This window comes from Phalacrocorax aristotelis, chromosome 4, assembly GCF_949628215.1.
Source record: "Phalacrocorax aristotelis chromosome 4, bGulAri2.1, whole genome shotgun sequence".
NCBI lineage: Eukaryota > Metazoa > Chordata > Aves > Suliformes > Phalacrocoracidae > Phalacrocorax > Phalacrocorax aristotelis.
In genome coordinates, this window is record NC_134279.1 from 48455645 (window position 1) to 48472752 (window position 17108).

Consider the following 17108-nt stretch of genomic DNA (forward strand, 5'->3'; position numbering starts at 1 on the left):
AAAAGTTCAGTGCCTTGTGATGCTTTATGTAGAGGTAGTTGACAAAAGATTTTATCAACCATTTTCTTTAAAAAGCACTATTGCACAGGACACACAGGAGACAGCAGTGACTAGCCTTGCAGAAAGCACCGACTGAGAAAATACATTTTCTGGTGGCCTAACAGACTGAGAGCTGCATTTGTAGAACCCTCCCCAGCTCAACCTTCTTCTATCCATACTTGATCCTCCCAGCACCTTTGGCAGCATAACGATTTAATGCAAGCTCCTCAAGCAGATGCATCAGCTACAATTCACTAATTTCCTATTGTGTGTTTGCAGTCCAAAAAGTGCTCACTGAGGAACAAAGTCTACCTTCCAGCTCAGATTATTTTTTTTTCAATACCCTTCCAAAAACTTCAGGTTTTGTTCAGTTCTGTTTTGATCCATGTGACAGGTAGTTTTACCCAGAAAACATAAGGTCTAACTTTGATAATGTAAGTATAGCTAAACAGAGTTATTAAGCGATTCATGAATCATCTAAAATAAAAGATGGAAAAATTAAATATACCACATGGCATTCTGCAGCCTGTGAAGAAGGAAGAACTGTAGACTTTTGTCCCAAATCCTTTGAAGACATCTTTGAAGTGTCTGGAGAAATACTAGGTGGATGTTCTTGGATTTCAGGCTCTGCTTTATTGTCAGGGATGGGAGCTATCTGAATGGAAAGAGATGCTGTGTGTATCTCAGGCACAGGGTTACAGGCAGGTGATACAGGCCTTTGTGGAAATACTGGCACTTCAACAGGCTTGAGCTCTTGCTGTGAATTACAAAGAATGCTACTTGCTGGGTCACGTGCCCGGGTTAATTTCAGGGTAGATACCTTACGCTTTTGAGACTGTTGCCTTTGGCCTTGATGGAGAGTAGTACTAACACCAGCTACTGTGCTTGTGCCTGCACTGGAGATTGAGGTCAGTGGTTTAATGACTTTTTGTGCATACGACACACTTGTGTTAGATATTTGAGAAGACATTGTCTTCTGGGCAGACTTCTCGTTAGTATAATAGACAGTATCTGTGGGAAGGTGTTTAGTCGGACCAGTTGTTACTGCCTGGAGATTAATTCCGTTCTTGCGATTAGTTACTTTTGCTTTCCGAAAACTTTCTTTTCTAAGGGGTGGCAGAGGCACCTTATTTGCCAAAAGCATCCACATACAGCAAAATAACATTGAAGAAGAAACAGAGAGAAAGTAAATGTTAGCAAGAGATATTACTCACTTTGACTTTTATCTTCAAAAAAAAGGAACTAGCAATTTAAGGGGCTTCATCCCAACAATGGTCAATTCAATGGACAATTGAATTGGTCAGGTTCCCACCACCTTTTGCTGTGCAGGGCTGAACAGCTTGTGTTTAGAAAGTCAGATATTCCATTTGCTCAGAGTAAACTGGGATCAGAAATGAGCCCACAATAGTCCATTTTCTTTTAAAAAAACCCAATTATTACACTGATTAAGAATTATTACTGTGAAATTGTTCAGATACATAAGTAATTTCCAAAATGTACTCCATGATCTTAGATAACAACCTATTATTCACAGGTAACACATATATATATATATATATATAAAACATACAGAACCTCTTAAACCTTTCAATTAAAATAGTAAGAGAGACAGTATCGACCTTGGTACATTGATCTTTTTGGACAGATAAATGTGTTTCCAAGTTAAGCTCTAATTACATTGTTCTGCAAAACAAGCAGAAACATTGTCTACCTTGTAAGTAAAACATTAATCTTCAGTTATTATTTTGATGACTGATGCATTTCTCTGAGCGTAAAATATTAATAAATACTCTTTGAAGTCTGGGAACAACCCTAGAAAGCTTTTATTTGTGTATGACCTACTTTTATTTAGCTGGCTGTCTTGTTTATCGAAATGAATTTCTGGTAATTAACCTGGAGGCGTGCATCCTTTGTGGAGTATACTTTATCTATGCAGTAAAACAATTTATAATGACCCATATGAACAGGTGATTCGCACTATCTGGAAGACATCACGACAGTGTTCCACACAGGTATCCCATCTATATATGCTATCCCCCAAGAATAACACACACACAAATGCCAAAGCATGAAACTTGTTGTGTTAGTTTTACCTGAGTTGGTGATTTTTTATCCTGTAGATTTGGCCGCACGCTCCTAAAACCTTTTGCTGTAAGAGATGAACTGCTAGCATCTCCATTCAGTGTCTCTCTACTTCCATCATTGTAAGATCTCCAAGCTTTTGTGAGGAAAAAAAGAATCAAACAATTTTTTTTTGTGATTAGTAGATCTCTATATTGCTGTCATCATAGTAATCCACCTATTAAAATCTAGAAAAGTTTAGCTACTACACAACTGACATTACTGCCGTAATCACCATGGAAGTTGTAAGAACAGGGCTAAAGCTGCCATTTTACAAAATATTTATCTTTAAAATCTAGAAACCTCAAGCATTGACAATACTGCTGGAAGCAGTTTGATATCTCCCCAGACACTCATGCAGACTATGCATTTTAGCCTTGGGAATCCTTTTGACATGTTGGTGCTTCAGCTGCTGTATAAAGCAGGCTGAAGTACTTTCACAGATCAGGTTCTTGAATTTACAGCTGCGCTGAATTTTGAAAAGCATCCTGTTGTCCCCAAAACTTGGGTCCATTACCCAGTGTGTGTTGCCCAATTTACAGAGTCGAGGTATTTTCTTTTATTACATAAATGCATGGATATGGGTGCAAGGTACAAACCAGCACACAGTTGGCAGAAGCTAACATTTATACACAAGATATTATTAATCTAATATGTATTCATTGTTTTTCTGTTAAATGATTGGTTAAAATTCTTTGCCTACCATGTAAATGACTATGCATGCCCACTATGATTTTTGAGACCTTTACCTTTCTTAACCTTTTGGGTTGGCAGGTTTCTTGAGTGGGTGGTCTTTGAGTCAGTGGTCTGACACTGATGTGATCATGAAGTGTTGGTGATGTGACACTGATGAGACATAGGATCTGACAGATCAGAGTGATCTCCCCCTGCCAGAATTACCTCTCCCCTAGTTTCACTTAAATTTGGCAACACTAAGCAGTCCTTCACAGGCCGTTAGCAAAGCAGACTATCACTGCTGGGGCTTTTGTTCTGAGACAGATATATGCCATAGTTTTGTTAGGGTAAAGTGAGCTAAGTTAATCTTTATCAACACCAGTCCCAGCTCACAAATTCAGTTGGTCATAGCAGTTTCACCAAATTTCACCACAATACCTGATTAGTTGTTCCAATATTACATCTTATTTCCAAATCTGAATGTCACCCTGATTTTCCAACCAACCAGCCATGTCTTGTCTCTATCCTCAGAGCTGAAAAGCCCTCAAGGCATTGTCCAAACATAGAGGGAGATACTATCCTGCCTCAACAAGTTACAGATTTGAAGACAAAATATTGTAAAAGGCTGGAAAAAGTAACACATTATGTGAGCAGGCTGCTACGTGGCGTGGGCAGAACTTGCAATCCTAAGAAAGAGACTAAAAATGAAACAGCAAGTGCCACTAAAGCTAAAGGTGGAAAATTAGCAGTCTGTTTTCTCCCACACAATTAATTTTCTGAAAACATATACTGTGTTATAGGAAATACTGCTTTCAAATGAGACCTGAATTTGAGGGTCTTAACCACTTGCAATTACTATTACAATTTCAGTGGTGCTTTCCATAAAGAAAGATGTATGGAATCATAATGAATATAATGAAATCAAATAAATGGAAGATTATTATAATTCATCCAGTTACATGATATTATGCTGATGCATAAATAACACAGTATTTTATTTACCTGAATCTGGAGACTGAGAATCAGACCCTGAAAAAGAGACAACCAATGTTAATTTGTGTTAGAAATAAAAACATTATGACACAACTTGAAAAATATGTCTTTTTGTTCTGTTACCTAATTGCCTCCCGTTTCCTACACACACCTCAGAATATTAGACCACAAGTATTAGCCCCCCCAGTAAATACTGTGATATACTACCATCCAAAAATCTAGATATCAAAAGAAATATTCCTTTAGATGAGCTGGTAAGGTTTAATTCAGAACCAAGAAAGATGCCTACAGATGCTGTCAGGATTTTCTCTCCCCCTTCACACCAGAATGTGTGATGCTTTCTTCATCACTTCAAAGCAAAACACAGAAACTGATACATAGATACTGCCAGCACAGAACAAATTAGAAATTCTGGTGGTTTTTTGGAATACTTGTAGATATATTAGTGTTTTTTCTCCTAAAGAAACTAAAATTATGACCTCTCTAAACAAATTAAAACTATTTATTTTTAATGTACAATAATTATAGTACTAAGAGCATTCCTTATCATTAAAATGCAACAAAGCAAGACATTAAGAAGCTTGTACTTCATACTGAAATTATATCAGTTTGTTAGAAGGGTTGCTAAGAAATAAGAACCCAGCATTTTCTTAAATTTACATACATGCAGGAATCCAAATAACCCTTCTACTATCCTCACAAAGAGTAGCAACCGAATTTTTAATTTGCTTCATAATTTCTAACAGTTCTTATTCCTGGGGATTAGTCTTATATTTGAAAAGATCTACAAAACAAAGACTTCATCTTGCAATTATTTTCTGGCTCATTCTTTATTCAGCTTCCTGTATTATACTTGTTTGGTGTGAACACTGCATGCTCAGATTGGTGTAAAGTAGTCTACACCACTCAAGATTCTTTACTGATTTATTCCTACAACTACTGAATTCACCGTGAACCTGGGCAGCTGATACCCATTAAGATTTAATTTTGCAAAACCAGACATGAGTATTGCTAAGAAGCAGTTCTGCCGGTCTACTGAATACTCTGCATGTTTTCGTTGCTTTCAACATTTTTAGGAAAACATGCTTGATAAATGGTTTTTTTAAAGTTAACCTGGCTTCTGATGATCATTTGACAACAGTATTTAGATTCTTTTCCTTTGAGCACAATTTTTAAAGCAAGTTGCAATAAACAAAGTTTGTAATAAACAAAACCTACTTTTCATGCTATGTTATCTTGAAAAAAAAAAAACCCAACAGGGGACATGAGACCCAAAATATGTATCAAAGGCAAAAGTAATTTCTAAATAACAGATTTTTTTTCCTAAGTCTTTCTAATTTTTTTTTTCATTAATAGCTACTAAGTATAGGCAGAGAGAATTGCAGGCAAGAGCATTATAGAAGTAACAGACCTGTCAGTGGAATAGAAAATACGGTTACCCTTCTCCTCCTTGCAGAATAATATTGCAGGAAAGCATAACACTATAGAAGAGCCATTCAGGAGTAGTATCTCACTGGTTAGCGGTTATACCTGAGGCCAATAGGTTTGGAGAACTCTGAACTCTCTTCACAGCTGTTAATGTGACAGACATTGCAGCACGTTTGCGAGCACACCCACCGCTATCTGGAAGCACAAAACAATACAGACAGCAGCCCCAGACAAAGGGAGCAAGCACATGCAACACATCACTGTGTGAGATACGCCAAAGATACATGAAAATAAGCATGCAGTTAGGGAACTGCTGCAGGAATGTGTAAATTTGCAAGTTTTGCAGATTAGCAGAATACATAAAATTTCACAAGCTTTAAACAACAATAAACCTCACAGAAAATAAGTAAAGAAATCAGTATTTAATACTTAATCCACTAGGGAAAGACATACATTCTGTTACCTGAAAGACTGCTTAATCATAGCTAATTAGTAAAACCAAACAAGTAATCAAGATGAAGGATTAGGCATTCCAGAGTAATATTAATCAATAATCTGCACTGTAAAATAATTTCATTGTATGCATTAGAAAGACACCATTCATAAACTAAGCTTATGTTTGATCAGCTGACAAAGTGCTTTTATTCAGCCTTTTGGATCTTTTAAACTCATGGAAGAAAATTACTAAGGATGGCATAATTTTTTTGTTGTTTTGTTGGAACATCCTTGTTCTCCCTCCCCCTTCTTTTTTATCTAATGGAAGATTAAAAAAAAAAATGTAAGTCTGGAACCCAATAACATCCCAAGGGAATGATTAGAAATCTAAAATTGCTCTGAACAACGAGGAATGGAAAAAACCTTTCTTCTGAATGCTGCATGACTCCTTCCTTTCTTTACTCTCTGCTCCTGTCTCACTTGGAGGTGTAATTCTGTTTTATAAATACTTTGTTATTATTAGAAGGTAGTTTTCCCACAACTTAGCTTTTTAGCAACTCTATTATAGTTGTAAAAGCAAGTTAATAAATATCCTTTCTGATTATATTTAACCAGAATATTTTTCTGTTCTTCAATATATTTTAATTTTCATATTTGATATGACTGGAATTTCATACAGGGACCCACTGAAGTCAAGAAAAATCACAACTACGATAGAGGCCCTAACGGTTTTTGTATCTGTGTCCTATGACAGAGAGTTTTATAAAATTATGCTTAAGGAAGACCTGCAACTTATTAGTAGAAGGAATGTCCTGTGACAGCAGTAATTTGAGCCACAGAGACATCTTTAACCCACGTCTGCAAAAGCAGTGATCTCCTGGTATTTCTTTGCTCATTCTAATATTCCCCCAAAATAGAAGAGCCCTCTGGTCTTGCAGGATATGCATTAAGTAGTTAACCTTGGCAAACATCAGAGCCACTGCCCCAGGTGTAAGCAGTTCCAAAGACTCATTGCCAATTACAAGTCTCAAGGCAAAAGGCCAAATGATTTAAGTCAGCAATAGTCAAAAGCAATACATTATGCACAGTTAATAATTAGTGTTGTACATGTGAAACAAAGACCATGGCTATCAAATCTGCACATTTATTTTAGTTTGCTTATGTCAATATAGAATAGCAATGGTAATTAAAATCACATTTTCCATTCTTATGTTCCCTCCCCCACCGACATACACCAGAAGTAATTCCAAGGAGATTTAATGATGTGTTGATATTGTTGATATCTTACCTGAATATTGGCAGACTTTGACAGCATACTTTATTTACTACAAGCTAACAGGCAGACAATTACACCATCACGTCTTTTATCCAAACAAAGCAGTGCTTTATTTGTATTTTTTCAGGAGCTACCTTCCTGAATTTCAGGGTAGGGACATTGAAGTGGGAAGAAAGGGGGACAATGAGAAAACTGTTTGGTGTTTTTTTTTTTCACAAGAAATTCTGCTTCAAATTAATTATTAATGTAACTGAACTGAGTCAGTTTTATACTTAGTGGACCCACTATCTAGCAAAGTGTTTGACATGGCTTCATACAAGATAGCTAAAACAGATGTTATAGCTGACTATATACATACATGCGTACATTTACCCCTATATATAGAAGCCCATACGCAAGTCTGTACCTGCAATAACATTCTCAGTGTCTGTACAAAATGATGAGTCAATTAGCACTCAGTAAAGACAACTGCACAAATATACCATACTGAGTTATGCAAAATTTCTAATAAAATATGGATGTGTGTGGGCAAGCAAGTATTTATGCATGATGGACTCCATCTTCCCATCTTTGTTCAGGCCAGGCTCCCATTAAGTCAAGGGCATCATATCTGAATAAGGGTCAGAAGAACCTGCATGCTGCCACAAAAGAGAGAGTTTTCAAACTGCTTCCCTTATCTGCATGACCTTACACAGTTGAACTTCAAGAGACTTATTCCTGCCTGTATTCCTTTTTCATAGCTCCATCAAATTTCCAGCAAATACCTATATTCACCCAGATTCTTGAAGTCCAAATAACACCAAAAAGCTCAAAGTCTAGAGAACAGAGATTTTGAAAACAGGGAGGCTGAATGATCATCTGCTTATTTCACTTGCAAACTATAAGCAATTGAAGTTGCACAGCTGTTACTCAAGGAACAAAGGAGGATATGTGAAACAATTCATACAAAATGTAGGCACATATAAAAAACGAAAAGTCTGCAAATATGTATATACAGACACACAATTCTCTCTCTTTTGACATGACAAATTCTTCAGGAGTGAGAGTCCTGTCTTCCTAGGTATCATTTTAACATTGAAGCAAAGGAGACCTGAATCAGATAAGGACTGCAGGCAATAATAGAATTAGAACAGCTCCCTAAAATACAAGTCCAGCTCACATCAGGACTTAGCACAGTTGGTGGGTAGATATTCTTTTGCAAGCCCTACATACTCTGATCAAATCAGGAGATAAATAAGCATCCTTAGCAGGTACTGCAGAAAACAAAGGAGAAAGGGAGGTAAGGATCATTGGGTGAGACATGCTTCTGATAGTATCTTGCAGACCAGGGGCCGTATAGGGATGAACTCAATGCTAGGATCAACACTGCAGACTTACCTTTAAAAAGAGAAAAAGAGAGCCACGCACTAACTGGAAAGGACAGACAAGGTGGTGGCTTGCCCTCCATCTAGGAGGATGTGTGTATTTGTGTATGTATCCTAACGCTCTCTGTGGTGGGGCTCTGGATGTTCTCTTCCTTGTTAGCTCACTGTTCAGCTCCTCTCCTACAATGTTTGTCTTCAACCTTTCTCCAGTCCTCACCTTTCCTCCCTTCTTCCTCTCTCCCTCCCTTAATTCTGTTTCTCTCCACAAATAAGTACTTTAACTCTTTCCCTGTAAATCCACAATCCCAACTGCTCCCACTACAGACAGCATCACCCTAAGTGAGCTGTATCTCTATTTGACAAATAGTCTGTTGGTCAGGTCCTGCTCCAAAGCAGAATGGAGCCAATTCAAAACACCACCACTTTCATTTAGCAACCTTTTTTTTTAAAACAAACACACACACACACACACACAGAGACAGTCAGTAAAAGCAGTGGCATAAAAGTCTGCAAAGATGAAAGGATAGTGACCTCTTGTGAAGAGGTGAGAGGGAGCAGCTAGAGGGCAGGATCTTTTTAATAAGCCCTTACAGCTCAAAGAAAAGAAAAATGGCACCCAAACATAATGTTTGCTGATCATTTTTCTGTCCACTGTACTTGTGAACACGGTATCATTTTCCCCTTTGCACAGTGAATTCAAGCTTAGAAGTCTTTAGACCAGGAATTCTTACTCCCTATTTGCACTCTGACCTTCCAAGGCAAATACATAGTGCTGGATCCAACAGCCCAAGACAGACAAAGCTGCTGCCTCTCCATGTCCCCAGGTCCAACCTGTTGTGAGCATGGAGCTGTGTTCCCAGCAGGCACATGCGGAAGAGCACAGGTATGCACCACATACGTACATGGCTGGCCACACAGATCACAGACACTCAAAGCACTCACACTAACACAGGTGGTGCAATGGCCTCATCCCCCTCCCCTCTCTGGCTGAGCAGGATGAAGATCCACTAGTGAGAATATATACGCACACGTGTACGAGGTGGATCTTTCCAGCAACTGGGCTCAGACACTGAGTCTCCCATTCATTCTGCACCTGGACCCCAGGGCTGACAGTCTCCTGGGACAGTCCTGTGAAGGGCCTGGACAAAGGGGGCCCTTGTGCCTCCCCTTGTTCCTTGAGAGTCCTTCATTTGGGTTCCTGCCTGCACTTGTGCTCCTCTAGGCTTGTGGAGATGGGCCTGGGAGTAGCCTGGTAGGGCAGGCTATTATTTGGGCTTCCCCTCCCACCACTGGTTCTCCAAGCTCCTTTGCGGGTATGCAGACGAGCTTTTATCATATAACCTAACACTGACTACACAGGTGAACCTACTGTTTGTACTTTGATGCTGCTAAATTAGAACAAATAATGGTTGACAAAGTAAATTTTTTTGTAGAATGCCTGAAACACTCAAGCCCACCTAATTTGCTTTACTGATCTAGAAGCGGCTTCACAATCTATTCAGGAACTCTGCAGGGATCCAAGAATTTCTATTCTTGTCTCCCAGACAAAATGTAAGCTATTAGTGCACATGATGACTTCCATTAATAATTTTAACAAACACAAAATATTTGCAGTCTTCCAGAACTGCATACTTTTTCACTCTTGGCTGCCCTTTCTGTGCTTCATCTACCGCAAACAGCTAACTTGTTTAATAATTTTAAAATTAGAGGCATTTACCAAGAATTATCTGCGTAAAACCCAGCCAAAATATTTATGGATGGACACTAAGAATCTGTTTTAGCATATTAACTTGTAGCCATTCATTATTCCTCAATGCAATTAGCTCTCCCCCAACATTAAGTATGCATGCACATACACAGTATCAACAATAAGCCCATTTATCCTGTGTTTTAATCTGATGTGATCATGGATAGATCAGGTTTTCTGTGACTTAGTTTCTCAAAATGTCTCACCAAGTTCATAATGTTCATCAAATCCGTGAAGTAGTTGAAGACTTGCTGATGAAAACCCCTATATATAGTTTAAGATATTATTCTGTTGATGATTGCTTAGTCTGGGTTTAAAAAGGCACACATTCTATTAGACTACTATTTTTAAATTATGACAGCATTTGGACACCAAAAGGAACTATGAGGCAAAGCACCTTTGGTCCTTCTGAAAACCTCCCCTATATCTTATGCCTGTTTCTTTGCTCTCACAAAATGCTTCATTGCCTTACACTGTTGAATATTCCTTCCTAACATGTGGTACAGAATTAACGTAAAATGCTAAAAAATCCCTCCCATATATGGTAGAGTATTGAAAACCTCTTCAAAACATTTTCTCTGTAGACAAAAATATCTTTCTGCAGGGTTCGCTGAGACAGACTGCCAAGTCTGCAGCCACAGGGAACACTGGATTAGAGGAGCCCAACCTAAGCAGTAGATTTACTTTTTCTTTTTAAAGCTGCATAAACACTAGCTTTGCCACTTCAGCAGTTACTGGCATCAAACTACAGTGGTCATTTATCTGTATGAGTAATTAATGAAATGCATATTTTAAAAAAAAACTAGTGGCAAATCAATAGCATCTGACAATCTTCAACTGCATCATGCACAAATTCCTGTTATAAAGCAAGGAAATATTAAAAAAAAACCCAAAAAACCACCCCAAACCTGCAGCATTTTATGTTCAAAGACAATATAGTGTAAAATAGAAAAAACAGAAACAACTAAACCAGAACACCACACAGAACAGCTTCCACCTCAGTCATTCTCTTTCTTAGTAAAGTGATGCTTTATCAACAGATAGGTGAAAGATGTTCACTTTTACACCCTACTCACTGGATTTTGTTTTCTTTTTTTTTTTTCTTTTTTTTTTTTATTAGTCAGGAAACAATCTATATCAATAGAACTGATAGGAAATACCACTTTTTTTCAGTACCTCCCCTTAGTGAAGCTGGTAACATGCACATTAATATCAAGCATACATAGGATGAAAAATGTTTCCACTGTGGAAGTGCAGAGAAGATTGAAGTCCAGCTTACAGTCGTGATATCCTTAGGTAACTGGAAAGGATTTCAGTGTGTTCAGGTCTTTTAAGTCAGTTCTCAAGGCTCCTGTGTGATCAGAAGACTCCCAATACCCAACAGAAGTCATTCAGCCACATAGATTACTTACATTTTATGTCTATTTCCCTTGAGAATTTCTAGCTTACGTGAAAAATCTTAGTACAGCGTAGAACAGTCGTACTTCAGAGCTTCAGCAGTACAAACTGGCAATTTACTGCTCTGATGCTATCCACATTTTTCAAAGTAGAAGCTATAAAATGACATCTATCATATGATTTTAACTCATATGATTGCAATGCACAATGTAATCACAGTCAAATTTATGATGATTAGCTGAGTTACTTCTGAAATTACAGTTCTATGAAGCAAGTAGTATTTCAGTACTACCTTAATTATACAGAGTGACATGTTTAGGAAAGACGTCTTCACTAAAAATGCAAAAGGATAGGACAAATTTCAAGTAGTATTTCCACAAATGAAAACACACCACCGTGGTTAGCATCCATAAAGTAACTAAGAACAACCAAAACTCTGGGAAAAACCCCACAAACTCAACTGAAAAATTTCATTCCTCCTGCTTATTATATTTGCAAATATAGTAGTTTCAAGTGAGCCAATATATTTTAACTTTGTATTAAAAACCTGTTCAAGAACCTGGTCCTACTGAGTTCTAGTCATTGTCCGAGACAACGGGAAGGCAGGAATCCTTATTAATACAGTGGCCTAGATAATGGCAGCCTCTACCATGGAAAAGCTAACACTTTTGACAGAAAGTGCTGCTGAAACACTCAAACTGGCTTCAGAGGTAGTTCAGATCCTCAAGTCCCACATAAGAAATTTTGCATATTTCAAGTTATCATGGTGCTGCACTACGGTCAATGATAAAACCAGCTGGTTTGGAAAGGATAGATATGTCTATCCTTGTGCCACAGTTAATCTGCAAACCAGATAGTTCACCTATGGAGTATAAAGAGCTGACTGCAACTGAAAATTTACACCTAACGTGTGAGGCCGGGATTTCACTAGTTTGCTTTTGAGAAGCCTATTCCCACTTCCAGCAAAACCAGCAGCACTACCTATTGACTTCAATGATTCACAAGCAAATATCAGTATGTTGTCACAGATCATGAAGATAACTTCCTATAGAGTACTTCATTTGGTCAATGCATCTATCACAGCAACTTGAGAGAAAATACAAATCCCTGTAAGTACAAAATAGTTATCCTCATCTGACATTGCAAGCATAGCTAATAATTCAGGGTAGTATTTATATGCCCCTTAGTTTAATGACAGTAGAGAAAGAAAAAGCATTTTTAAAGCACGTGCATTTTCTTAGGAAAATGAGATGCTTTAACACCACTTTTCTATAGCTGTTACGTCCTTATATTTTTACATAAAACATACACATACAAAACTGATACTTATAACTTAAGCACAGAAAGCTAAACATGCATTGTATATTTCACATATCCATATATATCCATACATAGAAAAACATGTATGTAGATTTTATATATGGAACACAAATGCACAAAAGCAGACATACTATTAAAATATCTTGCTTAATTTGAGTTCAGCACCAAGTAAAGTACAATTTATTCATGAAAATTTATTTAAATTTTGGGACCTTCTCTGCTTACTAAACAACACACTGAAGTAAAGAAAAATCTCATAGAAGCAGCATACCTGTGTTCATTTTGACACGGGAGGATTTGCTATAAAAGTCTTCAGATTTCCTGCGGAAAATAAAACGATCTATTAATTTGCACAAGACAAGAATGTGTGGTACAAAATGGCAGCCGGACTTCTCGGAGGGGTGGAGAATCACTATCGTACAAATGACAGTCCTATTTTAACACAGCTTTAATTAAATTGGTACTGCTTGTCCTTCCAAAGTTAAAGATGAGCTGTCGCTTCCATTATAAGCTACTCTATTTTCACATCTTTAGCATCTCTGTTGTAAACATTTGCTCTGGGATAAAAATGTAGTGATTGACTTCTGGTCTTGAAACTATCAACTAAAAATTACTCCTGTACAGGAATAGGGAAATATTTTTAAAGGCTGCTTATAAGCTTTATTCATTCTTTTGTGCAAACTGAAAAATATAAAGAGCAGGCCTCTCCAAACATTTTCTAAACAGCCAAAGTTACCATGTCTTTTTCAACTGTCTATAAGCAGGAGTTGTGGCTGTTTTCATCCAGTGATTCACTGTGTCTCTACAGACAACACTGACACTTTAATATTGCTCACTGCTATGCACAGAAGCAGGGCATGTGTCTTGGCATCCACAGGAATCCATTTCAAAACTCCTAATGGAGTCAAGGGAATCAAGTCACTATACATCAATGAGCTTTTTAAGGTAATAATTTGCACCAAAGCAATGTAAAATGCACACAAAGCTTTAATCTATTTAGATATCCTAACTCTACAGAGTACTTACGAACAAACAAATAGTAAAACCCCACAAAACCAAAACACAACTGTAGAAAAAGCACGACATCCTACATTAACAGGTGACTTTAACCTACTGATGGTACATCACAGGACAAACTAGAAATATTTTCCATCTACTGCCAGTTTATGTCACAGCTTTATCTTAGGATCAGGAGCTTTAATACCTCTTCTATTCATGCTCTTTTAGACATAAAAAGATAAATGTAGAAAAAGTTTACAATGGCATTCTGCATACTGGCCAGTCTCAGCTGTATCATTATATATATGCTGCCCACTATGATCTACTTTACTGAGTAGGCAGATGCACTGGAGACCAAAATACTGAGGGCTAAAAAAAAAGTCATTCCCCCTCTGCACTGTTCCCACACCAAGTTCAGGATAAAACAAAGGGGAAAATCCAAATTTTTAATGTAATACAGCTTCAAAAAAATAAATTAAAAGTATAAACTGCCTATGATGGGAGTAAGTTGGAAGGTATGCATGAGGGACCATTTTTATAATGGAAGACTCAAGATACTAAGTAATACAAGTAAACAAAATATCAAAACAGAATTCCAGCTCAACTCAACAGGAACCCTGAATTAGCTGTACCTCTGAAGTAACATGTATATTGCTGTACTCTCTTGTATTCATAATGAGACCGGATTCTCCACTGCTTGAAAAAAATGCCTGTTTTTCAGAAACTATCTGAACTTTGCTGCTATTATTCAGTCAATTTTGTGACAAAAGAGACACATGTTAAACTTCTTGAGACCTATGGAAATAGATATGTGGCAGTGAATAAAGTTTTATTAGATTATTTCGATGCTGCAGCTATCAGCAAATTAGCTCTGAGAATGTCTAAAAGATCTTTTTAAAATTAAGGCAAATTCTATTTTATTCCTTTTTTGTTAAACTGTTTTTGACTGAAATTTTGGATTTCTATAACAGCTACAGAACATTCTTAAAGCCTCAAATTCCTACAGTGTTTTCAGGCTGCTAGAGAAGACACCATTTCCAAGCCTTCTTTTAGCTTGGAACTGAATCACTGATGGTACCACACACAAGCTACGAAATGCAACATGATATTTATTTTCAGATCCAACAAGTACAGAACACATGGAACACTGCAGAGCCAGAATGATTTCTAGCAGGTGGCTTTGATATATTTACATAAAGCATGCTTAACTCTTACTAAGTTTTAACAGACAACACAATTTTAGCACTACAGTTTTGTCCTCCTAAGAGTTTTTCTATCTGAACAGCTTAGGCTACATCGCTGACACTCAGTATGGGATTGCATTCTAGTCACTAACGTTTCCACATTAATGTCATTTTGCTGAAGAACAAATTAGTCTTGCGTACCTGAAAAGTATGCATGTAAATAAGGCAATTTAAGTTGCACTCATGCAAACAGTAGGCCTTGAATTTAATACTAAAATTATTTGGAATTCTCTGCTTTTAAGGAGCTGAAGTAGTATTCAAATACTTAATGATACTGGCAGTAGGATCCAAACAAATCCAATGAACTTAACAGCCATATGCCTGAATGCATTTTACTCAGCATTATTTCAAGCAGTCTTTAAGATATTTATTTGAAGAACAAGCTGGGAGCAAAGGCCTTTTTTTGCTTTGTACTTCTGTTCCTACTTCATTGCCTCCGAAAAATTGTTCTTCGTGAATGGGTTTGTAAGTAGCTCTAATATAGACCCCTGACAGAAGCAAGATGAATGTTCCACTGGAAGCATCACTCTTCACTGCCAAAAAGGATGCCCAGTGATCAGCTAAGATACTCAAGTCTCAGATAGCTAATGCTGTGATGGAAGGAACGCCCATAATTATTGTGTAGAAACGATGCACTACTGGAATGCATGAGTTTGCAAAATCAAAGACTGCTGTTCAGGCATCTGCATCAGGCAGGTTTTCTACTAAGCTCGCACGTGATCTTAGATGCTGAGGTAAAAGAACACTAAGTTTAACCACTGTTGCGTGCCTAACTTTTGCAGAGGGAGATCCAGGATTAATCTTAATAGCATTCTTCCTTAGTTGGCTTGATCTGGCAGAGGTAGCTCAGTAGGAAATGAATGACTGCACTAATGCACAAAAAACGGGTCTGTCGGGTTGAATACAACCACAGTTACCATTGCTACAGTTTCACTAAATACATAATATATATTGCTGTGTTATTTCTTGGTAACTCTTGAGAACTCCCTATATTTCTTGATAACACTACAACGATTACCCCAGCCTAGCAATACTTTGCACTGAGAGAAGCTACTGAAAAGGCTTATGGGAATCTCATTGACAGCTGCTCTATTTTCTCCAAGAGACCCTGATAGCTAGCTGTGATTGCTTCTTCTGTTCCTGATAAGTTATGAAGTGGGGGGTGCTGCAGGGAGCCATTCTGTCACCCCTTCTGTTCCACATTTATATGGAGCTATAAAAAGGGTTAGTGAGAAGTCAAGAAAGGTTTCCCCGCCTCGGTTTATTCATGAATACAAGATGTGTGTCTTTACTGTTAGAGGTTTAATTCCTGTTGTGGGTTGACCTTGGATGGATACCAGGTACCACCAAGCCACTCTATCACTCCTCCTCCTCAGCTGGACAGGGGAGAGAAAAATTAACAAAAAGCTTGTGGATTGATATAAGAGCAGGGAAATCATTCACCAGTTACTATCACAGGCAAAACAAACTCAACTTGGGGAAATTAGCTTAATTTATTACCAAACAAATCAGAGTGGGGTAATGAGAAATAAAACCAATCTCAACACACCTACCCCTCACCCCTCCCTTCTTCCCAGGCTTAACTTTACTCCCAATTTTCTCTACCTCCTCCTCCCCAGTAGCGCAGGGGGATGGGGAATGAGGGTTTGGGTCAGTTCATCAGACATTGTCTCTGCTGCCCCTTCCCCGTCGGGTGGAGGTCTCCTTACACTCATCCCCTGCTCCAGTGAGGGTCCCTTCCACGGGGTGCAGTCCTTCAGGAGCAGGCTGCTCCACTGTGGGTCCCCCATGGGGTCATAAGTCCTGCCAGCAAACCTGGTCCGGCATGGGCTTCTCTTTCCACAGAGCCACAGGTCCTGCCAAGAGCCTGCTCCAGTGAGGGCTTCCCATGGGGTCACAGCCTCCCTCAGGCATCCACCTGCTCCAGTGTGGGGTCCTCCATGGGCTGCAGGGGGACAGCCTGCCTCACCCTGGTCTTCACCACAGGCTGCAGGGGAATCTCTGCTCTGGCATCTGGAGCACCTCCTCCCCCTCCTTCTTCACTGACCTTGGTGTCTGCAGAGTTCCTT

The 17108-nt window shown here is 38.3% G+C and overlaps 1 protein-coding gene across 33 annotated transcripts in view; it reads right to left on the reverse strand.

Moving 5' to 3' along the window:
- SORBS2 (sorbin and SH3 domain containing 2) overlaps positions 1-17108 on the reverse strand; it is a 232611-nt gene that overhangs the window by 72353 nt on the left and 143150 nt on the right. For 9 of the 33 annotated variants that reach the window (XM_075091285.1, XM_075091283.1, XM_075091281.1 and 6 more), the window contains 5 exons: positions 13068-13117; positions 5359-5451; positions 3838-3864; positions 2133-2257; positions 548-1165 (listed from right to left, as the gene is read on the reverse strand). In XM_075091285.1, the coding sequence (XP_074947386.1) occupies positions 548-1165; positions 2133-2257; positions 3838-3864; positions 5359-5451; positions 13068-13077 (873 nt within the window). In that variant the 5' untranslated portion in view covers positions 13078-13117. The remainder of the gene's footprint in view (positions 1-547; positions 1166-2132; positions 2258-3837; positions 3865-5358; positions 5452-13067; positions 13118-17108) is intronic. The other 24 variants (XM_075091302.1, XM_075091300.1, XM_075091298.1 and 21 more) reach the window with 7 other exon arrangements.